Source organism: Haplochromis burtoni, unplaced genomic scaffold, assembly GCF_018398535.1.
Source record: "Haplochromis burtoni strain Fernald_Lab_line unplaced genomic scaffold, NCSU_Asbu1 Contig_14, whole genome shotgun sequence".
In the NCBI taxonomy this organism is placed as follows: domain Eukaryota; kingdom Metazoa; phylum Chordata; class Actinopteri; order Cichliformes; family Cichlidae; genus Haplochromis; species Haplochromis burtoni.
In genome coordinates, this window is record NW_024582375.1 from 4,210,280 (window position 1) to 4,234,638 (window position 24,359).

The window sequence follows — 24,359 nt, forward strand, 5'->3', positions numbered from 1 at the left end:
AGCCATCCATTTGTCTTCCCCTGTTGGTAGCTGCCGCCTCACCCACCGCCACCCCCACTGCACCCACCGACACCCCCTTTCCCCCCCTTCTCCCTCACTTCCCCCCCGCGCTCCATCCATCCGCCAACAATGAACAATAAAGGCAACTGTCGGGAGCACTGGCCGCTGGAAAAATAAACACGCCGCTGTCCTAACTCACAGACTCACCTTTGTAGAGCCAGAATGTATATGTGTGTGTGTGTGTGTGTGTGTGTAGCCAAAGCTGACCAAGACAAGAAAGAGCCTTGTGTTACAAACGTTGGCATGTTCAAACGGAGGGGTGAAGGGGTGTGAAGGAAGGGGAGAAAAAAAAAGAAAAAAAAAGAGGCTAAGAGGGGGGTTGCAAAGGTGAAAGGATGGATCAAAGGAGGCTTTTTATTGTAGGGCTTTCTTGTTAGGGTTAGCCTCCCTCTGCACACACACCCACACATATAGAAAATTGGTTCCAAACAGCGAGCGCGTGCACGCTGATGTGAACGGACATTCCTCGAACCAGGAGCCTGGAAGACGGTCCTCGTTCTTTTTCTGCAAGCTGTTTCCAGCTCCCCTCTAACGCCGGGGAAAACGACACGCTCAGTAACTGAGACGAGATGTCGAAAATCTCCAACGCCGACATGAGGCGCCCCCGTCTTTTGCTTCTCATTTCTTCCCATTCACACTTTGAGAATTTCTGTGGTCACCCCATAAATCAGCTCGTGTTGCCTTGTTCCTTCAGCTGCTGCGAGGCAGGCAGGTGGATCGATAACTGGTTTCCTCCATTGGTTTACACACATTTCTCCTTAGGCTGATTGCCGCGGCCTGAGCTTACCTACAAACTCCCCGAATCGACACCAACTCTCTCCCTTTTCGCTCTCTCTCACACACGCACACACTCGTGCGCAGGGTAATTAACCAATTTGTAACAATGTAATACTTGTCACTGTGTTCGGTGCTAATTAATGACCCCGGCTGCACTGATAACTCCCCCTGGGTAAGTAAGGAGGAGTGGGGATGAGATGGCCAGGGAGGGAGGGAGAAAGAAGAGGAGGAAATGGATTATAGATGTGAAGTAGAATAAGAGAATGCAGAACATATGCAAAGAAGTATATTTACTTGGACACAAGAACTTAATTTCTCTGAATAATCAAATTAGTTGATATCATCAAGTCAATACTAAGGTGAGAAATTAAGGTACTTAACATGGTGGGTGTTTTGTGGTAGTTTGTAGTAATAAAAACCAGAAGAATTGGTTATCCTAATAAAGTTACTTATAGTCAGACCTTTCTATTGCATTTATTGTTTATTTAAAGATAAATGAGGAGTTTAAAATGCACACAGTAAGTACATTATTAGGAATACCACTGTTGCTCCTGCTAGCTGTGTGTGCACCTGCCTGATCCTGTTTGCCTAATTTGTTTTAGGAAGACCAGTCAACAATTACCTTCTCCTGACCGGTCAGTGGAACCAAGTGAAACTCCTCCAACTCTCTTGCTCTCTCTCAGCCAGCATCCTCTCCCCACACAATATTAGCTGTTCCTTTTAATTGTCGTAATGACTTTAAACCTGGTTTTGTCTCATTATGTATGGGTGGTGTACAGAATGAACCTAAAGTACCTAGATGGTCATATTAAACCTGAGTAAAGACAATAAAGATAACAAGGTCAGTGAATAAGTAATCTTTATGAGCCAAAAGCTTAGGTTTAGCCCTCCTCCAGAAGCTGTGTTTCAGGCAGTGTTTCTATTCTTCAGCCAAAGGAAGAGGATACCTCGGGTATCTAATCTCAGAGTCCAGAAGCCTAAACTACCTGGTGTTTGCGAGGGTCAGCCAATCACAGAAAAATGGCTTCAAGTACAAAGCTACTATTTAAGACTATAAATGGCACCAGTTTATTTTCTTTTTGTTGCTTTTCTCTTCCTTTCTTTTGAGCAGCTAAGCAAAGCGATCATTTCACACTTTGGAACTTTGGAACTAGACTTTACAGTGTCTTTTCACACAACTTTATTGTAAAAAGGAATGCAGTGTAGAGATAAATATTTAGCAGAGATTTCAAGCAGAAGTAAAAAAGAAAAAGCAAACAGCTGTACAAAGATTATTTCCCCCCCCCCCAAAAAGAGAGATTGTTGCAGCTTTAAAAGTCTCTTGTATGGGGTTTAAGCATTTCCCCTCATATAAACGTAATGATGAATAAAAATGTTATCCAGATTTCAAGCAATTGTTCTCATCTGTGCTGTCACTTTTTAGTGTGGGGGAGCGACGTTAATAGCATAACACCGTGGGGAGATTTATTCCAGGACTATGAGTTCCATAATTGTGTGTATGTGTATCGCTATGTGAACCGCATGGGGCCTTTTTACCAATGTTTCTTCTCAATAAAGCCAACGGAGCAGGAGGCAGTGGCTCACTTTGTTCCCCACAAAATGCTCTTCAATGGAATTCGATGGGGGCAAAAAAAAAAAAAAAATCAAGAGATGCGCTGACAGTGTGAGAGCAATGTGTGCGCTCACCTACACACTGACGCTATTAAAGCAAACACTTTAGTATCTCCGCAGCTCTACCTTTTCTCACAGATTCTTACGTAAGACACGCACCGGCTTAACAGACACAAACGTGCATATGTGTGCTTCCGCTGCATGCACACACATTGCACGTTTGTGTCTGTTGGTGTGTGGTGCGCCAAGCGGGACGCCCCTACACAGAAATGTCAGCGCGGCAGGGAGCTGGGAAAAGGAGGTTTGATCAATGGAGCCCTGCTCTCGATGGCCACGCTGCTCCGCGAGGCTCTTTGATTACATATTGCTTTGCTTCCTAATGAAGCTCAATTACTGGAGGAGAACGACGGCTTTGCCCTGGAGTTACAGGGAATAATGGCCACAGTCTCTTCTGCCTCTCTTATATCTTTTCCCCTCTCTCGCTTTCGTTCTCGTTGATTCTTGCTCCTGCATATTCACAGCACAGCTCCACTTGTTCCCTTTTTGTATCCCCTGCTGCCCTCTGTCCTACTCCGCCTGTGTCGCTCTTGGGTGTTAAAGAGGGTTGTTGTGGATAAAATGGTCGATTAGCAGTGAATTAACAGCGAGCTGCGAGACTAGCAGAGACGCCATTAACTTTTCTTTTTTTTGGACGCGCTGGTCATACGCACAAGATGAAGCAGGTGTCCTGGTTTAGTTCAGGACAGATCAAGTTCATTTAGGATTACTTCATCTGAATTCAGTTCATATTAGTTCATTTTAGGTCAACTTTAACCTGAGCTGTCATCTTTACAATATGGCCCCATCACTAAATGTCATACCTACCACGCTTTAGGTCTTTCTGCCTCATATATTTAATCTAACTCTAGATGTTTTACTCCCGCAATGGACATCGTCAGTGCCTCAATCAAGTTCACAGGGTTAAAGTCTTTAAGTTCTGGCATAATTTAGTTTTACCGTACCTTTAATTTCTCCGACGTGCCCTGAGCCCATGGCCAAAAGTTTATCCTTCCAGTCCTTTGACAACAGCCTCTCAATGCTGGGGGCCTCTGTTTAGGGGAGGATGAGGGGCGGGGGGGCAGGGGAGAGGGAGAGAGAGAGGGATTCAGATGGCTGGCCAACATGACAATAAAGCTCATTTAAAGTCCATTTGCTGTAATAAAGGCAGCAGCGGCTCAGCCTAATGGCCGCATCAGCAGGAGAGAGAGGGAGAGAAAGGCGGAAAGAGAGGAGCTGATAATCGAAAGAGAGGAAATCTGAAAAACAAAAACAAGTGAGCGAAAAAGGGAGAGAGCGAGGGAGCGCAACGCAAGATAAAGAGAGAGACAAGTGGAGGAGATGGGGGGAGAGAGAGAGAGACGAAAAAAAGAGAGGCTTTTTTCCCTCTCACCTGCTGCTAGAGAATCATTAGCCCTGTGGGCCCTGAGACAAAGAGGGCCTTAATGCACCCGCCACAATGGACACATTATCAGCTAGTGCTTTGTTTTCAACACACACTCCACACAGACCCTTACAGGCGCACGCACATACACACACGCGCACAAACCACTACCTAAACACACACTCGCAGACTCACTAATTACAATCAAACTATGGTAACAGTTGTGCACACAAGTACACATACAGTGAGGGGAATGGAAATGTCACACGGGTGAGTGTATACTTGGAAAGATCCAATCCTAAAATGTGTGCACATATAAGCACCGGAAAAAAACAAACGCGTACACAGATATATGGCCATGAACCTCGAGTAGTCACCCTGTTGGCTGTGATTGACGTGAACGAGAAGGAGAGAGGAGTGATCAGACAAAAGAGGGAGAAAGAAAGAGAGAGTACTTTATTTACTGGGAGCCATCTGCACTTGGGATGGGAGGCCTTCCTAAGGAGAGAGGTTTTACACTTTGAGTAGGGAGATTAACCCTATCAGCCAACGCAAACACACACACACTTGAATGTGCTCATACAGTATATGTGGCTCCACACATAGATGTATACACACTTGCAAACGCTGACAGCAGGAAAAAAGTTTGTTTGTCCCCAGATTATTTTCCTCCCCCTATAATGACAAGACTGATTTAAGAAAAGTCTTAATCTCGCTGGTGTGAGACAGCCTGCATGCATAAACCCATACACATGCATACTGATGCACAAACACTCAGGTTTTCCACAGAGGAGAGGGGGGGATGTCCGGTGTGTTGAGTTGAACAGCTTAGTGCATCTTTTCCTCTAAAAGAGACACGAATGTACACATATCTTCCACACTCAACAACAAATCAGAGTACACAAAAAAGCAGCACTTTGCCTAAACTTCTTTCTTTCCTTCTCATCCGTCTATTTCCCTTTCTGTCCACAGTGGAGTGTTGACAAACCACCTGGAGATTTAAAGGATTTAAACGACACCCGATCACCTGCAAACCTGCACGCAAGCTCCCCTCACATAATCACACACACTCAAAAAATAGCGCACATTAATTTCTGCTTCCCTCAAGGCCTGAATCAGGTCCTTTCCTCTGGCGTGGAGACGACAACATCCATGCCCTGCTGATTACAGTGAGCACACATTTGCAAAAAACACACACCTCGGGATCAACGCTGAACTTCGAGCCAAGTCCACTTCTCACTTTTTCCTGTTCGTCTTCCCACTGTCCTTGCCCTGTTCTGTCCTTGAGTTTTCAACGCTGCCACTTAACCAGTAAGACAGCAGCCCCAGTGCTTTCACTCAGAAGCCACTGTAGCCTTCAGGGAATCGGTTCACAGCAGGATGAAGGTAGGGCGAAGAGGAGGAGCACGAGTCGATAGAGAGTCTTTTGCAAAAACATGCATAGAAAGAGTAGAAGAAAGAGTGTGCTCCTGTGTTCCCCCCCCCCCCCCCCACGACAGCTGTCTCACCATCACCCCAACAGGTGCTATTAGCCCCTGGCACTGCCTCTTTCTCTCTCTCCTTATTTTTCTCTGTCTCTCACTCCCCTCCTCCCCCCCAGCCCCCTCTCCCTCAACAATGACAGAGGCTTTTAAGCCAAAGAGCTTTGACAAGTGAGAGGGAACAACAAATGGCAGTGTCGCCTGTTCTCTTTCCATTGCACTCCCTCTCTGTCTCCATCTCCTAGTTATTATTTTTATTTATTAACAGGGCTGCAGCCATTGTCCCCAGTGACAGGCTGGGGCCACTTTAACTATTAATAAAAGCCAAGAGGCTCTTTCATTGTGCGGCGGATGGCAAAATGGGAGGAAATGGGCAGGAGGAGCTGAGAGGGAGAGAAAAGAGGGGATGAGAAGGAAAGAGGGGATGGCGTGCTGTATCTTTTAGTGGGATGTTGATTGATGTGGCGAACACTAAGAGAAATGAACTTCCACTGTCACCCATGACAAACTGCAAAAATACACGCACACAGAAATAGAGGTCAAGAACCCACACATACATGTGCGAATCAGTTAAAATGGTCTGTTTGAACCACAGACTGTAAAATAAAGATGGACATGGACTCTTTGACATCACTCATTGCTTTCTGGGCTTTGCATTTTGAAGCCACAATATTTGGGTGCTGTTTTGGTATCAGAAGTAACCATATTTGGATGAGAGGGTGGCGTGCTAAGTTATTGGCTTAGACTATCCAGCTACCTCTATAAACTGTATGAATGTAATGCAATGATGTTCTGTACCACGCAGCAGGCTGTGTTATTTACTGCGTGATTCCATTAAAATTCTCCAAAAACCACAAACATCACAGAGACAGCTGAGAAGATCAATTCAGTGACTCAAATTAGTGGTGGTGACACCTGACAGACAGCAACAGACAACATTTGTCTGCATTGGTTAGCTGTTGTTCGACTGTTTGCTACTGTTAGAGAAACTTTCTTTGAAGTGGAGAAAACATAGTTAGACTCTGACGCTTTTTAAATAAAGTCTCATACGATGTGCGAATTGAATGAAACTGTTTATAAGAAGGAAAGTGTGATTTTTAGAGCACTCGACATTAGCTATATATATATATAATGTTATATAATATGAGATATAATGTTAGCTTATAATCAACTGTTGTCGTTTAGCTGGTCCATTGTCAGTCCTCAATCCAGTTCAGGAGTTGAGGCTTGAGGTGAGGAGCCAGCTGTGTTGTCTCTTTCCTTCACATTTTCCCTTCTTCAGTGAAGAGGACCCCTTTTCAGCTTTTGTCCTGTTTTCCTTCTCTCACCCCAACCGGTCGCAGCAGATGGCCCCGCCCCTCCCTGAGCCTGGTTCTGCCGGAGGTTTCTTCCTGTTAAAAGGGAGTTTTTCCTTCCCACTGTCGCCGAAGTTCTTGCTCATAGGGGGTCATATGACTGTTGGGGTTTTCTCTGTATCTATGAAGCACCTTGAGGTGACTGTTGCTGTGATTTGGCGCTGTATAAATAAAATTGAATTGAATTGAAAAACTGATCAAACATAGGTATGATCCTTCATATCTTGAATTTGAAGGTGCAGATGAGGCCATATGAGGTGGTATTTTGTTGTCCACTGTGTGTTCAAAATGGTGGGGCAACATGGCACCTTCCTCAAAATGACACACACTCCTATGTATTTTTAATAGTTTATGAGATTGCTTTCAGAGATATACACATCGTATACTAATCAATGAATCTTTATTAAATAACCTCAAAAAATGACCGACTGTGCCATTTATACTTAAACTTTAAGTGAAAGGCTTTTAACCATGGGAGACTGTGGGGATTAACGTGCTTTTGGAGCCATCCTAGTGGTCATTAAAGGAACTGCAGCCCCAAACTTCGTTTTTAAGCCCCAGAGGTTGCCGTTTGGTTTAGACAGCCTGAAACTGTGACCTGTCTATGCATTATCTTCTTGTTCACTAGTTCATTAGAACCAAATCGCTTGTTTTTGTCTTCCTTCTAAAAATATATATATAAATACATCCACGGCTGATGTTCCACAACAACAAAAACAACTTGTCCAATACAAATCGGTTCTTGAAAGACTCTTTCCACCTCGTTTAGATTCAAGGATTTATTTCCTTCAGCTCAGCATATGGAAATGCACTGAATTCACTCTTCATGTTCCATAATGTTTTAAGAAGTCTTTTTTTTTTTTTTTAAATAAAATCTGCTTGACAGCTGAATGGAAACATAGCAAGAATCTACTAGTGCTAATTACGGGCCAAAAATCACATAATAAAGGAGGACAGCACAACACTTTCCATGAAAATACGAGACACTACTCCCTGTTTCTCTGACGTATGGGATGCTGAGTGTGTATGCGAGTATGTGTCTGCGTATGTTGGTGTTGTGTGAGGTTAGCGGGTGGAGTCTAGTGCCCACGCACGGGTGTGGGTCGCATATTTTCAGGATTGGGTGGTGTGAGATGAGGGTGAGGGAGGATACCCCGTGAGAAAAAAAATAAGGTGTGAGGGGAGTTTATTGTGTTAAAAGAAAAATTAGGCAAGAGGAAGTGTTGAGATTCACAGCGCATTCACCATGCTAAGTATTTAAACTGCAGTTCTCTCCATTATTCGCTTCTTAAGTTGCTTTAAGGATGTAAATAATGTTGAAAATATCACACACACATATTCTGAAAATTCTTCAGCTCCTTGTTTAAACTGTATGATGTCTGCACTGAGTAAAATACCAACACACGTCATTCTAGATGTTTTTCTGCGCATTTCCTTCAATTTATATTTTTTTGCCTGCAACATTTTGGCGCTTGAATCAATCAGAGTGGATTAGGCAGTTTCAAAAATCATCTTTCCTTGTTTTGTCTGTATGGTTTGGAGCGTACAGTACAAACAACTGGTGATCCCACTGTTGTATTTTCATGCGTAAGCGAATGAATTCATCCGAGGGCGACGTTCTGATTCGGATCCCGCACAGCTGAGAAGGATTCTGGGAAAAGCAGAGGGGGGAAAGCGCTGACAATAACTCTGGAATCGTCGGCTATTATTTTGGCTCATTGGCTCAAACGGAGTCAAGCTGCTGCCCTGCAGCCGAGCCAAAACAACCCCGTCCACCTGCCGAGAGACGGAGAGAGAAACAGTGTGTGTGTCTGTGCGTGTGTGTGTGTTGCAGCAAACCCCCGTCCGGCTTTTGGATCCACAGTAAGCTTTTGGTTCAGGAGCTGCTGGAGAGAGGAGAGAGAGAGAGAGCGAGGGGAGGAGACTCAACCTCAGTCCAGCTTGCTCGGACCAACCTTACGAACAATGCCATCTCTCTCTCTCTCTCCCTCTCTCACTTTCTATTTTTCACTCAGACGTTTTGCCCTGAGTCACCAGAAGCAGCCAGCTCTATTTTTCCTATTATCTCATATTTGTGAAGACTGGAGACCTTTAAAGGAAAAGAAAGGGGGGTGGTGGTGAGGAGGAGGAGGAGGAGGAGGCGGCGGAGTGGTGTGTGTGGAAAGAGAAAGAAAGAAAAAGAGAGAGAGGCAGAGAGGGGAGGAAAAGAGAGAGTATGAGAGACAGAGAGCCCGGGTCCTCGGGTGCACAACAAAGGGGCCTCTGTGCCAGAGCCAGGCCCAGCCGGGCTCAGAGGAGGGTGGAGGATGAAGGAGGAGAACGAAGACAAGGAGGAGGAGGAGGGCCCACAGGAAAGGGCCCTGGCTTGGGACCCGTGGCCGGCGCTAATATCCCGCAAAACAGGCTCCACATTGACTTGGGCCTTGGCAGCCATGAGGAGACTCCATCTACTCCTCCCCCCTCTAACCCCTTCCTCCTTCATTCTCCTCCTCCCCAACTGAGCAGGGGTCAGCTTTGAATAAGCAATTATACAAGCACTGGTGCAGTTTGTCTAAGACTGCCACCCTGAACACAGAAGTATTGAGATGGCAGGAAGAAGCAACAGAGAGGCAGCGAGTGGGGCACTAAAACGTGTGGTGACTTCTGCAGTTAAGAAAGCAAAAAAGCACACACGCACATTAGCTGGTGGTCATCACAGAGACAGAATACGCATGTCTACATGTGATATAAAGATTAGACTATAACTAGATTAAGGTAACTCTGTGCAACAGTCATGCAAACTCCTTAACAAGGTTACCCTAAACGAATCAAAGTCAAAATCACAGAAACATAACTGATTTGACCTGCTCATCATTTTGGATTTATAGCCTTTAATCAGAATTGTCTCACGATACAACAACTGATGAAATTTCTTAATGCATCTAGACATTCGAGTCAGCTATAAAACAAATCTGATTATTCCGAGCTACATAAAAGCACTAATCAAACTTTCACCTTGTATCTGGGTTACACACTGTACGAAAAAGACTTATAAGCACCAGTTTGAGGATGGAGTCAAACACACCTACACATGGATTCGTAATTAAGAACGACGTTTGATTCCAGATAGCTTCAAGCTGTAATTACCTGACTTAATGCTTCACCTAAAACAGATTTATTCCGGTATATCTATACTTACTCCAAAAAAGCAAAAAGCTTGGTTGTTACTATTTACAAAATTGTAGCTAACCCAGTCTCGCAGCAGTAAAACGCTTCAACTTTAACAGTCTTTTACATTATGGAGGTGTTCAAAGAAACTTTTGAATTTGGAATACAACTCACTTATTTACACCCTCTCGATACCGCAGCTCTTGCTTTGCACAGTCTGTCTACCCCCGACTCCCCCCTCACGCTGACGGCGCCAACACGCTCCATTACGAAATGATGATGTTGATATTTTGATGATCAATTCATGTCTGGTTGAGCTGGGCCATGTGTCTGGACACATTTTCATCGATTCCTTCTAAAGACAGTCCAATCGTTCCAAAGCAATGAGGATGGTGCCAAGATTATGGGCAGTCTCTTGTTTATAAAAAAAAAAAAAAGGGAAAAAAGGAAAAAGAAACAGAAACAGGGGCACTATGTTTCAGAGAGGAGATGTATCAAAAAGCTTTTTGTCCAAACCCACCTCGCACCACCACCTCCGCAAGGTTAGCTGCTAAAAGTACCAATTACTGGCTTGTTGTTGGGGAGAACGGCGCTTGGCAACAGTTGCCGCGGTGGCCGGGCCTCTGTGTAAACACTAAAATCCCTCTCCTCCTCCTCCTCATCCTCCTCCCTCCTTACTTTCTAACCCCCCCGCCCCACCAATGCTCCGTTTCTCCCACTGAAGCAGAGGATCGCAGCAAGAAACAGACAGAGGATGTGTGTGCGTGTGTGTAGATTCAGTCCCTGGTCGGCCTCAGTGTCCGCAGTGACTCTTCATTCAGAAGCTGCTCCAACTTTAGTTATTAATAAACACCCAGACCACTAGACTAGGGAGGACACCAGCACACGCAGACTCAAAGTATCTGGCATGCACTCACGCTGAACAAAATCAACTTCAGAGAGTTGCGAGGTTGTTTTTCACCTTTTAATGTAAGTTAGGTTTTTGGGTGAAGCGACGGGGAAGGTGGGGGGACATATGGCCCTCCCCTGAAGTGCTGTGACAATCTCAGCTGTGTTTCGGTGCGACACACCTGTTAATACAAACCGTCACACACGTTATCACTTGCCAAAACACCTGAAGTCTAACCGAGCGGGGCGCTTTATTTTAGTCTTAAGTTGTAGAAAAAGGACACGTTTTTATTTTTTTTTCTCTCGTGCTGCAAAAAGAAAAGATCGAACTCAAAACAACAGATGCAGCAGGACTTTTTTTTTTGCATTCTAACATTAGGAATTGCATGGATGTATGGCAACATGTTTCCATTAAGTTCTAAGAATAGGCCGCGCCACATAAAGCGAACATTTACAAGGGTGTCAGTCAACAATTTAATAAATTGAAAATCCATTTATCTGAATGCAGAGTTCTGCCCTTCACTCCACTGCCTTTCCCTAACAGATGGTGTTGTGGGTGCTTATGTCCAATTTGATTTGAACCAAACCCTCAGCCAATTTTTACACTGGCATGAAATCTCAGCGAGCCAGATCCACACACTGGCAGTCAGAAATAGCAGCGGAGAGGGCGCGACATTGTGAAAGAACGATGAAGGGCAAAATCTGGAGCGACATTCGAGAAAGTCGCACAGAAACTTTTCCTTGTTGTTTCATTTCGCTTGTGTGTTGTTGCATTATTTTTTTTCCCCTCCTTTCTTCTCTCCTCTGCGTGTTGTTTTTGTGCCGAGCCGGTGGAATTAGCGATGCTATCTTAATGCTGTGTTTTTGCGGGAGACAGAGAAACGTTCCTTTCACACACACAGACATACACACAGCATTTTCCCAATTGCCTCTGTGACCTCCATTATCATTAAATGGTGTTTGATAGGATCTAGACATTTGAATCCACTGCGGACTAATTCAGCTCAGCCCCTGATAGCCGCTGCCACCACACCTTATTAGGGACAAGCTATGGGACTGAACACAGATCCCATTTTCATTTTACTGCCTCATACTTTACAGGCTGAAGAGACCAAGTGTCAACTGAAGTACTGATAACCACCAAATACTGCCTGCTAATTGCCTGGTTAACAAACAGAGCCTCATGAGAGACTTTTGAATAGATAATAGAAGTTCACATGCAACAATGGGTCATGCTGTATTTAAAACTCAATGTATTCACTGAGGAGCCTCTGAAAAGCTGCTCTGTTGCCACATAAAAAAAGCCCTGCATCTTGTGACTGTGAACTTTAAAAATAAATAAAGAAATAAAGAAATACAACTAAGAAAATCTCTGTTTTACCTTTAGATTTTTAAATGATCCAATATGTTTTCAGCCTGTTTAACAAGGGTTTAAATATGGCTCGTGATGTAATCTTTCAACTAAACTATGTAAATCGCTAAAATTAGGTTTTCAGCATCTATTAGTTACTTGCAAATTCAAATGCAATTTACCTGAAGTCTTTACTTTCATGGAAAAATCTGATTCATACCAATGAGCTGTGGCTCAACCAATCAGATAAGCCATCTAAAGTAAAAGGGAAAAAAAATCATTAAATGTGTTTCTACAAGGATGGAGTTAAATACTAGGGGCCAGTGCTCTTAACGCATGCACATCTCTCCCTGTCAAAAGCATCCTGTTAAAGTGGGCCAAGGCATGTGCACCTTGTGTGTGTGTGTGTGTGCATGTGTGTGTGTCACACACAGTGGCTCAGGCTGCTGTAATGGAAAATGACACTTGCAATCTGTCTCGTGGCAATAACCCCTCTTCAGTGCTCTTGTCTTCACTCCATGCACGCACACACACACACACACATGCACGCAACACACTCGACGTCTCTGTCACTGCAGCAGCCCCCGGGCCGTCCTTGTCACTGCACAGCTTTATTGCATCACTTTAACGTGACAACAAAAGAAGACATTGTGTATTGGGCCTGCCGAGTATAGAAGGGGAATGGACCCACGCATTAACTACACAAGAGACAGACTGAGAGTGCGCGCTTCCGTGCGCGTGCACGCATACACACGCAGACACACAGCAGCAGCGTTTTCTCTTGCGAGTCATGACATTTTTCGTCTGCCTGTCAAAGCAATGACAGAGAGACAGACAGAACAGCAAGACACTGCTGACACACTAATGCTGTTTTGCATGTTGGAAGCCTATTCAAACAGTGCTGAGCTGTGACTTTAACCTCTTATGTGTGTGTGCGCGTGTGTGAGACTGATGGGTGAAGACCGTTATTTCTGATGTTATCATAGTTTGGCCCTGTGTTGGCTGTTTGATTGACAGTTGGCTTGGCTTTAGAGTGGCTTTGCTTTGCCGGACAGCGGAGGCGGGATCCGCCTATTCCAGTTAACGCGGACGCCACTAACAAGAGCAAACAGACGCGCACACATGCGCACACACTTCTCCCTCTGTTTATGTGTCTGTTTGAGTCTTGATATCCATCTCTGTCTCTTTTTTGTCTTTCTTCTCTATGTGTGAATGTTTGTTCCATCTGTGCGCTGAACGGCTTGAGACAGAGCATGTTGTAAAGTCTTAAGAATAGCCCACATTGTCCTGTGTGCAGCTCAAAGATAGGGCGACAGACATGTGAGAACCATTAGACCAATGGCAACAACAGTCCAAACAGCAGTGGAATGTTCTGCTGACTAGCATGTGTGTGTTTGCGTGTGTGTGTGTGTGTTTGCGTGTGTGTGTGTGTGTGTGTGTCTGACCTGTTGGAGCCTTATGGGTCACCGTGCACCAATTACTCGGGCATGTCAACGTCGCTCCTTGTAAATCTTTTCCTATTCTCAAGTTTTCCTGGCAAGATTACGCCGCAGTTAGGCGAAGAAATAAGTTTGGTTGACGAGATGCCTCGTTGATAACAACTGATGGTTAGGTCACGTTTAGATCACTTAGCCATCTGTGGCTAGCAAATAGGAAGAGTAAAACTCACGCATTAAATGACAGAGTTGTGGGTGTCTTTGCCTTTATTTTACGAAGCCAATGACAGAGATAGACAGAAAGGAAGGGGGAAAGAGCAGGAGAAAGACCCGGAGTAAAGGTCTAGCTAGCCTGGATTTGAACCAATGCCTCTGCTGACATTTGAGCAACTTGATATAATTAAACTATAATGAGGGATGACGTAACAACAGTGAAGTAAAACAACAACCCTGTGGAGGTGACAGTGATGTCATCAGGGTTACTGTACTTCCCCTCAGTCTTTAGACTTACAATTTTTAACAAAAAGCATCAAATACAAGTTTCCAAGTCAATATTTTGGGAGCTGGAAGACAAAGTGTTTGGGAACTGAAAAGTGAACTTCTGCCGCTGCTTTAAACGGCTCTTTTCTAAAGTTGTGAGCTGTGCTTGACGACCCTTTCAGACATATTCACTCTCACACTTAAATCATACAGAGCCAGCAGAAGAAAAACCTGCCTGAAACCAAGCGTTTAGAGAAGTCTGGAGCCCGAGCTTATGCCTCACGGGTATTACTTGTACAAAATGTTGACCTTATTATTTGAAACTTTGGTCTTGTTTAATATGAACATTCACCTCTATACAAGTAATATACTATAGAAGATAACAGTGTAACAGGTCTACCCACTACCAGCTGAAGTTTGAAGTGGGTTAAAACGGCTGTCAAAAAATTCAAATTCAATTTACTCAAAGCCAAAATCTGATTGGAATATCTGCTACGACACTGCTTCAGCTTTTCTTTGGAAATAAACTAGAAACCAATGTTTATCAAAACATATTGTGGTTCTTTTTTTTAAATTAAATCAACCCGCGCTTAATCTTATCATTCATATCTTTTTCAGAACAAGATAACTGAGTCAAGTCGGGTGCATGAACTCTATTGATAAATATCACATCACATTTATTGTAAACCCTTATAAACACAACATGTTGTGTGGTACTTATTTTCTCCCTGAACATTCCTGTCTGTGTTGACCCTCTTTTCCTCCTTCTCCCACAAGACACCCATGACTCCTTGATTGGACTAATTGTCCTAACAACGTTTGGCTCGCTGGAAACTGGAGACTACAGTGGGGTATAATAACCTTGGAAATAACTTTGTTAGTGTAATTCAACACACCAACAAAATGGACGAGGAGGCCGTGATCGGCAGTAAAATGGGGTAAAATATGGTTCAGTTGGTGGGTTACAAAACAGCAACAAGTGTAAACTGACAATCATATCGTGGGATTGGGAGGTGGGGGGTACACTACAAATAGGGCTCAATATTAGAATATGTGAGTTTGGGAGAAAGAGTGCCAGATAAACCAGCACCACCTTAAAAACGTCTCTCTGTGTGGCTCTTCTTAAGCCACCATCATGAGACTGAACTGATAAAAAGATAAAATATGAATATATCACCACCAGTATCACCACTACAGGGCCAGCAACCCACCATATGACACACACAGACACACACGTGTACCTCCAGTGAGTCTGCAGTCTCTACCCACATCTGATGGAGCCATAAATAGCACTGTTACTAATCGCTGATATTCACAGTTGATCATAATTTAAAATCATCATTTTACTAACAAACTTTAACAACAAGGAACCACATTGTAAATTTAAGCAACTGACAGGCAGAAAATGGTTCTTCATCAAATGTCTTTTACTTGAATGTACCGATTGTGAACATTTGGGTTGACGCCAGTATTTTTGCTGTGTTTCTATAGTTATCTATTCTCTCTTTTGTGCAGGAAACCTTTAAAAAAAAACTTAAAATGAGAAAACTGACCGTGTTTCACACAATCAGAAAATTTACAGAGAGGGCAAAACTGATTTGGCAAAAGAAATTGGCAGCTGACATCACTAAATGTCATTTTGTTTGCTATTATCCACCAACAAGGAAATTCAGCTGATCCATCAAAGGTTGGTTAGTACTACTTGTCTTTTATTATTATTTTTAGACAAATATCTAATTAAAACTAACTTTTGAATGACAAACTGCTTAATTTAAGATCCCGAAATGGTTAAGTGGTGTCTCTTCACTTCAAAGTAACTGTCCACAACAGGAAGACTTTTAGCATCGTCATTTAGTGCGCCAAGATTTCTTCTATTAAATTAAGGGACTCACAAGAGTCATATTTCCTGTCTGCTAAATGCCCGCTCCCATGGTTTACAGCCCCGAACACAACTTAAGAAAACGCTGGTAAAGTCATTCTTTGAGTTTAGAAAATTCCTCGAGCCCCACTCAGAACATTAAGTATTCTTCTTAACTGGAACCGGTGTGAGTATTGCTATGGTTAAAGACAAAAAAAACCTTAAAAGATGACCGTCTAAGTGAGTCTTTAGCAACTCTGGCAATGTATTAATGATCACTGCAGTATCTTGTCATATACTCTTTTATACTGACTGTCTGTGATGTTTTGGAAAGGCTACAGAAACACACACCTGGGTTATAGAGAAGACTGGCATACAACAGCTGATTTGCTCTGTCAGTATTACAATGAGCCAAGAGGCCAAGTGCTTGTGTGTGTGTGTGAGTGTGTGTGTGAGTGCGCGTGTGCGTGTGCAAGCACACTTGCATCTGAGCATGTTTGGATGTTTGAATATGTGTGTGTATGTGTGTGTTTGTGTGTAGGTGACAACTCCAGCCCCAAACTGACTGGCATCTGGCGGTGGCAGTTGTTTTAACAGCTGAGCTGACAGCATTAATCCGAACGCACCCAAATCAAAAGGAGACAACACCTGTTCACTGCTCCTGAGCCCAGCCGAGGAAAAGATGAGGGGGGGGGAAGAGAGAAAGACGCAGAGCGAAGTATGAATGAAGGCAGGGAGTGAAAGAGATGGAGGGTTAGTGATTAGAAGCAGGTGGAAAGAGTGATGGGGACAAAGGGAGGTGGAAGGAGAAAGATGAAGGGAGCGTGGCGGAGAAGAAGAATTTAGGCATAGATAGGAGAGGGGTAAAAAGCACGGAATGAGTGAGAGAAGAGAGAGATACGAAGGAAGGATGGCATAAAAAGCAAAGGAGGGGATGGGGAGAAAATGATGAGAGCGGGCATACTGCCAGGCAATACACACACGGCACTCTTTCCCTTGAGCGAAGCGGAAAGGGGCAATGGGCCAAACAAGGAAGGAGGGGGAAAAACAGAGGGAAGGGAGGGGGAGAGGTGAAAGGATGGATCCCACAGGGAGACAGAGAGAGGGAAAAAGGTGGGGTGTGGGGTGGCAGGCAGAGGAGAACAGCAGCGATCTACCCAGAAGAAAATCAGAGCTCTGACTCGAGTCGCTGATGGTGACCGCTCTGCTGGCCAAGCAGCAGGGAAAGAAAAGAATGCAGCGCAGACCCTTGCTCCTTAACATCTGGCTCAAATAAGGCTGGGGTCATGCTGAAGGGGCAGGTCGTGACCTATGCGGCTGACAACACAGACGCTGCCACTTCATCTGCAGGACCTTACCCCTTTGAGCAGCCAGCCCGGGGTTAATTAATAAAGACCTTGTGGTTTCAAAGACTGACACACTGACTGGCTGCTGGACCAGACTAGGACTGGCTTCCTGACACACTACAAGACAGATTTGTTACTCTCTGCGTGCTGAAGAACACCACCTTAATATCTGTGATATAGGACGGAGCAGAAACGGTGGGGCTGGCTCGTGGGTGGTGACTACGTGGATAGCTGGCGTGTGGCCATTCGCTATCCCTGATGCATCATGGGAAGCTGTGACTCCTTGGTCAGGTCAAACAGCTTGGTGCATTTATCATGCATGTGTATGCAGACTTGAAAGTATGTGTGTGCAGAGAATATAACTAGAGCTATGTGGTGACATCAATCCCACGCCTCCAATCAGGTTGTTAAAGCCCCTTTACATCCATGTCAGGCTTTAAATCCTGCACTGGACGCTGCTGACATGGGCGAGAGCGGACTACAGCTCTGACGCTTTCACATCTATGTTAGAGCTGAGATGTAAAATTGCACTAAGCAGATTGTGCTACTTTGCAACAAGCCTACATGGATTATACTGGGGAAACCGGAGTGCAGTCCCTTACACACATACTGTATACGTTACCACAATGTACAGCAAGAGATTTGGTTAATGTATGGAATAAAGAGTACAGAAAGTCTGCTAATAAGCTAATCACAGAGGATACTCACTTCTGTTTAAAATACATATTTTATATCCTACAGAAGGCTTATACATTGGCCTTTATAGTTTTGATTTTAAAGCTTTCTGGTCTTCAGGCTGTATATCAATTACACTACAAGTAAAATTATGTTTTGGTGGAACTTTATAAGACAGATTAACTGAACATGCAAAAGGTTACTAGTGTAACACAATGATATAGTCAATGAATTATGAGGTTTTTATCAGCACCAGAGCACATTAAGCACATTGTTGTGCCCAGTAAGGAAATGACAGACCTGTAATTAACCGAGAAATACAAAATATAAAACAGGCAGCTCATACACTACAGCATATATGTTACTCAAGTTCTCAAAAGCATAACTTGTGAGCAATTTCCACCTATTTAAAGTCAGCTCAGTGCCTTCCTGTGCACGCACTACAAAATGTACACATTAAGAGAAGTTTGTGGAAACCTTGCAGCTAAGTGATACCTTTTTATATTTTGTTGTGGCAAAGAGTCAAGATGAAAAAAAAAAGAGAAAAACTCGAGCATTTCTTTCCAAAATGCAACATCCACCTACTCACAAAGTAACTGCTGGTATGTCACTAAACTACTTAATGGAAGATTGTTGAAGTTGTTGGCTAACTTGACAATTTTTCTCACAAAGTAAAAATGTTGGAGGGCACAGTTATTTGGCCCCTTTGAAAAACTGGTTGAACTCCAAACAGCAATTGCACCACAGTGTTTCTCAGAGTGTTCTTGTTGCTTAAGTGCCTCGGTGAAAAGTTTGGAGATTTTCTGCCGCATTTCATATCCTTTTGATAAAGTAATTGAGGGACAAATGAAAGTCAGCGCACTCTGCACAAAACTCATTAATCTTGCAGCCATTTTGCAGCATAAAAACATTCCTCTGACTCTCCATGGGAATGGGAGAAAAGACCAAAAGGAAAATGAGAGAAAAAGGAAGAAAAACAACAAGTGGGTGTGCAAATGAAGAGAGTTTATGAGAAAGCTGAATAGATAAATCATGGATTCCGCTGATTTGGTCATGGGACATGATGCTGAATGGAAATTAATGGGTGAGTGCCAAAACACTGGGGCCTGTCTAATATTTGGGAGTTAGGCCTTTATGGGAGACTCACACAAATACACGCGCACAGAAGCCCAAACATGTAGCACACATGCACAATTACAATCTCACCTTGAAGAAACGCACACCTCTTGCCCAACTCATCTGATATCAACAAACACACACAAACACACACACTGTACTCTAGGACAGTCAAACTGTGACTAGGTCACAGCAGCTAAGCTATGGAAGCCCCGGCTGATTCATGAAGCTCGAGCCTTTGTCCTTAACTTAATGCCACGCCGGGGGGGCAATAATACACACAGGCGCACACACACACCTTAAGAAAAACCACAGGACCCTCTCTCCTCTGTGTAAGCGCTTTTATGCTCATGTATTGGACAAAAGCTGGGGCACTGCTTTTCCCCTCAAAAACACAAACACACACACACTATTCATCTACTTAATATTGCTCATCTGGACACGGAAGAATGGCAGAAAAAGAGTTTCATCCTCAGCGATTGTCTCGTGCAACGCTGGAGAGAGAATGCAACGCTGAAAGGCGGACGCAAAACAATTCAATGAGAAAAGTGACTTGAATGCGCCTTTCATCAAGCCAACAATGGCCAGCCCCACAATAGGCCTCAGGTTCGCCCCATGACGTTGCCTGTTTCTCATGCCACAAAAGGAGAAAGAAGAAAGAACGAAAAAAAGGAAAAGAAAAAGAAATGCCAAATTGACTCGATTTGAATTGTGAGCCATGTCCATGATGATTTTTTCCCCTTTCTATAACAAACCCAGCGAAGTTAACTGGCACAATGAGACTCGGATAAGTGGAGAGAACGATAAATAAAAAGGTTTGGTTTTCTTGGATAAGCAACATGAGGCGTCCACTTTTTCCTGCTTCAAAGTGACTTTTATTTCAGCAAAAGGTCGTTGTTTCTTTCTTCTTCTTCTTTTTTTTTTAATGTGGAGATCTTTCTAAGCAAAGAATGTTTGAATTTTTTACTACCGAGGGCTTTTTTCTTTTTCCACCAGGTCATCGAATAGGTGGTGAAGCATAAAACACAAAACACGAGTCCACATCTCCTTAGGAAAGGGTTCAAGGTAGCAGCAGTCTCACAAGCATGGTGTCAACTTCTCTTCGGCAAATGCTGTCCGTACATTTGGAGCGCTTTGATTGGCGAATGAGAAAAATCACGCCTTTTCTTGCTTCATCCCTTCATTTTTAGCGAGTTGACAAAAGCAAAAAGATCTCTTTCAACGTCCCCCCTCGGTTTAGTTTCACTTGCTTTCCTTTTCCCAGTGCGACAAGAATAATCGCGGCAAACAATGGCTGCGAGAGTCCTGCTGCACTTCATGTTAATTTATACAACTAACTAATTACCAACAAAGGGTGGAAATCACATAAAGACGTTCAACCCGCTCCCACGCTAGGGGTGTGAACCTGCTGCTGTGTGTGTTTAGATCCATATATGTGTGTTGCAGTCTGCAAATTCCCCTCAGGGATCTCTGCTTAAAAAAAATAAATAAAAAAATGAAGAGGTCTGTGTGGTGACTTGCAAGGGCCGTACATGCCATTGTTGATGTTTGTAGTGTATCCATGTGTGCGAGCGTGTTTGACGTAACCCCCCAGATAGCAGAGAAGAAGTAGGATTAGGCAAAGTGAGGATGAGGAGGGGGTAGAGGGGAGGTGACGCGACTGATGGACGGATGAACAAGAAACTGCCTCGATCCCTCCACTTCTCTGCCTCCTTTTTCCCCCCTTCCTTTCATTCTCTCTCTCCTTCTTCTTAGGAAGAATGTATCCGCCCTTCCCATTGTCGCCCATTGGAGTGTACGCAGGCGTGAGGGAGCTCCGGCCACTGTGCGCCTGTGTGGCACAATGGCCTCGCCTAAGTGCTGTCCTATAAAATGCCTCAGTGCTCTCTAAAAGCAAGCCCCTGGTACCCCTCCATGTCTCGAAAATAGATGAAGTGCTGCGCGTACATGTGCGAGCATGTGTCGGTGACTGTGTGCTGCATGACATCTGTCACTGAGTTGGCATTTTCAGTATGGAAACCTGTGCCTTCGAGGAGCTCGGGGCGGCGAGTACGCTCAGCAGTAAAATACCGTTTTGGTTGACCTTAAGGTTGCAGGGCTGCAGACCGGCGTGCGAGGTTACAAGTGTGTGGGGACGAGTGCGTCTCTTGTTTCTGTGCACGTATGTACAAAATTAGGTGATAAAGAAGAGTGGCGAGGCTCTGACCTCAAACATGCACGCTGGCTCGCTGAAACGACAGCGTTGCCATTTACTGACCCCGACAAAGACTCTGACAGGAGAGACACATACATCAAATACATGACAGTATTATTGCTTGTACTCTCATTCATATCGATGGCAGTAGACTCAGGTACATTTTTTCTTTTATGCAAATGTTAACGTTTACTTTCAAACTAGTACAAAACTCTTTCCCAAGTTGTATGAAGGAAAGGAAGTGTCACACTAAGAATCCAGTTTGCTGCAGACTTTGGTCTGAATAAAAAGCAAATACCTTTAAAAAAGATATTTCAAGGCTGTTTCTTGTTTTTCTCAAATCTTCAAATGCTAAAATGCCTAAATGTTGTTAAGTTGAACGGACAGCTCACCCCAGAATTTAATTCACATAGCTTTCCTCTGGCCTGTGGTGCTATTTATCCATGTAAACTGCTGTGGTGTGAGTTGCCCAGTTTTGGAGACATCTGCTTTCTCTTAAATGTAATGGAATGAAACAGGACTTGCCCTGAGGTGCCCAAAGCACCAAGGAAAAAAAAAAGTACCTATAAAAGTAAGCTACAATGTTTCTTTCTTGAAATAATAATAATACATTTTAATGATATAGGTAATGTAACGAGGTGGTTGCTCAAAGAACAGCTTTGAGCCTTGTTATAGTGTAATCACATTCGTGTCGGGACAATTTTCATTCTAGAAAACTACACCTGGCGAAACATTGAGATGGTGTGACAGGATGTAAGCATTAATGGTTTCTCCCTCACCTGCGCTCTTTGCTTCTTTTACTGTTCATAGACTGTAAAAAGTAAATACTGTCCACATTAAACTATTTGCAACAAGATTTTTGACTTTTCTGAGTAACTGGGTCTCAATTTTGCAACAGAATGTAAGCTAAATACAAAGTCGAAAGTTGTATCTACCAAAAAAAAAAACACACACAGCAGATTTTCTGAGCGACTTCAGGCTGGGAAGCTTTGTTTATCCCTGTAACAGCTGAAGCTAAAAAAGAAAAAAAAAACATAAAAAAAAAAACAATCCCAAAGGCTATGAAGCCCCAGTGACTGGTAGCTGTAGCTGGGTAGCAGAGGGTCAACAGACGGGTCCAGAGATGGAGCTCAGCTGGCACTTAATGTGCGAGCCACTTACAGTCCATGCCGCCATGTAGTGAGACGAGGAGAGGAGAAGAGAGGAGAGAAAAGGAGAGGAGAGGAGGCTGAGTGTCTGGTGAAAGTCCAGGGCAGTGGAGGCACCACTCCAGGGGCCGAGAGGAACATCTGTGCCCCATTTAGTGATGTTACTCCTCCTTTTAATTCCCCTCATTTTTCTTTTTGCAGCTTATAACTTCTGTCTGTCTGTATGTCTGTCTGTCTGACTGGGCTAATAGGTTATCACTGGGGGTTGCTCTGTGGCGTATGGGTCACAAAAGGTTAAATGATGACTCCGAGGTAGCTGTCCAGGTGTGCATGCGTGTGCTCGTGCAGCCATCTCTCTTGGGTTTCTGCACCGCGTCTCCTCTTGACCCCGAGCCTCCTGCCATGCTCTGCACTCATAATTCCATGTAATGGCACAACGCGCACGCTCCAGCACGAGCCACTTGCCTGACGGCCTCTCGCATCGAGTTGAACGCACAGGAACACACATGCACGCACGCTTTGTCATGGCATTTTTATCTTCGCCTTGTCACTGCTGAAGAATTTATTAAAGACAGAACGCTGTGTGTCTGTGTGTGTGTGTCTTTGCACATGTTTTGGAGCAGTGTGTTTGAGAGAGTGTGCGCGTGTGTGTGTGTGAGTATCTCGCGGGTAGCAGGTGGCCGTGGATTAAGACAGGAGATGAATGTAGAGAGCAGGAGAGCGGTGGAGCATGGTTGGGCCAGGCCATGGGGGACAACATGGCTAGTCATTTATTAGAGGCCAACACACACACCTTACATGTATGCAACCAAATGCAATCCTTCCCACAGCAAACACACACACTTTCTGCCACAAATACATATGCAAATGCACATGCGCAAGTATATGTGCTCCCAAAGGCTTTAACAGCACTCACACTGACCTAGTATCTACTATCTCCATTCATCTAGCCTAAGTAGAGCAGCACTAGCCACGGACACAAAACTAAATCTTTCAAACTTAAGGCATTCTTAGCGAGCGTGACTGTCTGTGTGTCTGTGTGTGTGTGTGATGTCTAAAGAGCTCAGGGCCTGCCTTCGATAAGTCAAGCCCCTCTTTCTGTTTCAAGATGTTTATCGTTTTCTGACCCATTTTGTGTCCCTGGCCCCTTGTTCACATCCCTCCTGGTGTCAATGTTCGTACACTATGAATGTGTATGTGTGTCTCATTGATCCAGCTGGAGGCTTTGTGTATGTGTGTGTGAAAGAGAGAGAGAGAGGGAGCAGTAATATTCCAGGCCTTTCATAATGATTAAAGCCTTCATTAAATTTTCATCCCAACCTGCTGTTTGCTGCTAATGGCCTTTGTGAGCCACACAGCCAAACAATAGCTAGCCGGGCACAGAACACAGAAAAGGGATTTCTATCTCACGTTCAATACTGCCCCTCATCGTCCCCCCCCCACTTCCTCCATTTCCCTCTGCCTCTCTTCATCTTTTCTCAGCCTCCTTTTTCTTCCTTTGCTCTCTTTTCTTTTTTCTTTAGCCTGGGTTTGTGTGTGTGCGTGCTGGGTCTTGAGGCGCTGGGGCCTTTTGTTAGCGCGTCTCATTTAAACATAGAGAAGCTAATGCTCCAGGTCGGTTTGGATGCTGCTCCGCTGTGGCACTGTGCTAATGGGGTCTGTGAAGACACTGGTCTTTCTCTTCTTCACTTTCCCTACCTTCACCTTCTGTCTCTTCCTTCCCCTTCTCTCACTCTCCGCTGGCTGACTCATAAAGATCCATTATTGTTGTTTTTTTTCCTGTGCAGCCAGTTCACGAGGTCCAGTGAAGCAGCGAACAACCCAAAACACACCTCAATTACAGCTCTGCTCAACAAACAGTTCAGTATTTCTCTATTTCTTTTTTTTTTCCTTAAAATGTGCCACAACAGGCCTCTCTATCGACTGGAATAAAAACAACCAGACAGCGAGAGCTGACCAACAGTCTCGGCCTTTTGAAAACTCGGCAGAAAAGCCTGGAAAATAAGGTTAGTGCAT

At 44.1% G+C, this 24,359-nt stretch overlaps 1 protein-coding gene across 12 annotated transcripts in view; it reads right to left on the reverse strand.

Annotated features, from left to right (window-relative positions):
• Positions 1 to 24,359, reverse strand: part of sox5 (SRY-box transcription factor 5) — a 279,804-nt gene that overhangs the window by 45,187 nt on the left and 210,258 nt on the right. For 10 of the 12 annotated variants that reach the window (XM_042217984.1, XM_042217983.1, XM_014329859.2 and 7 more), the window contains one exon: positions 3,450 to 3,536. The exons of the other annotated variants lie outside the window; for them this stretch is intronic. In XM_042217984.1, coding sequence (XP_042073918.1) covers positions 3,450 to 3,536 — 87 coding nt within the window. The remainder of the gene's footprint in view (positions 1 to 3,449; positions 3,537 to 24,359) is intronic. 12 annotated transcript variants of the gene reach the window in all.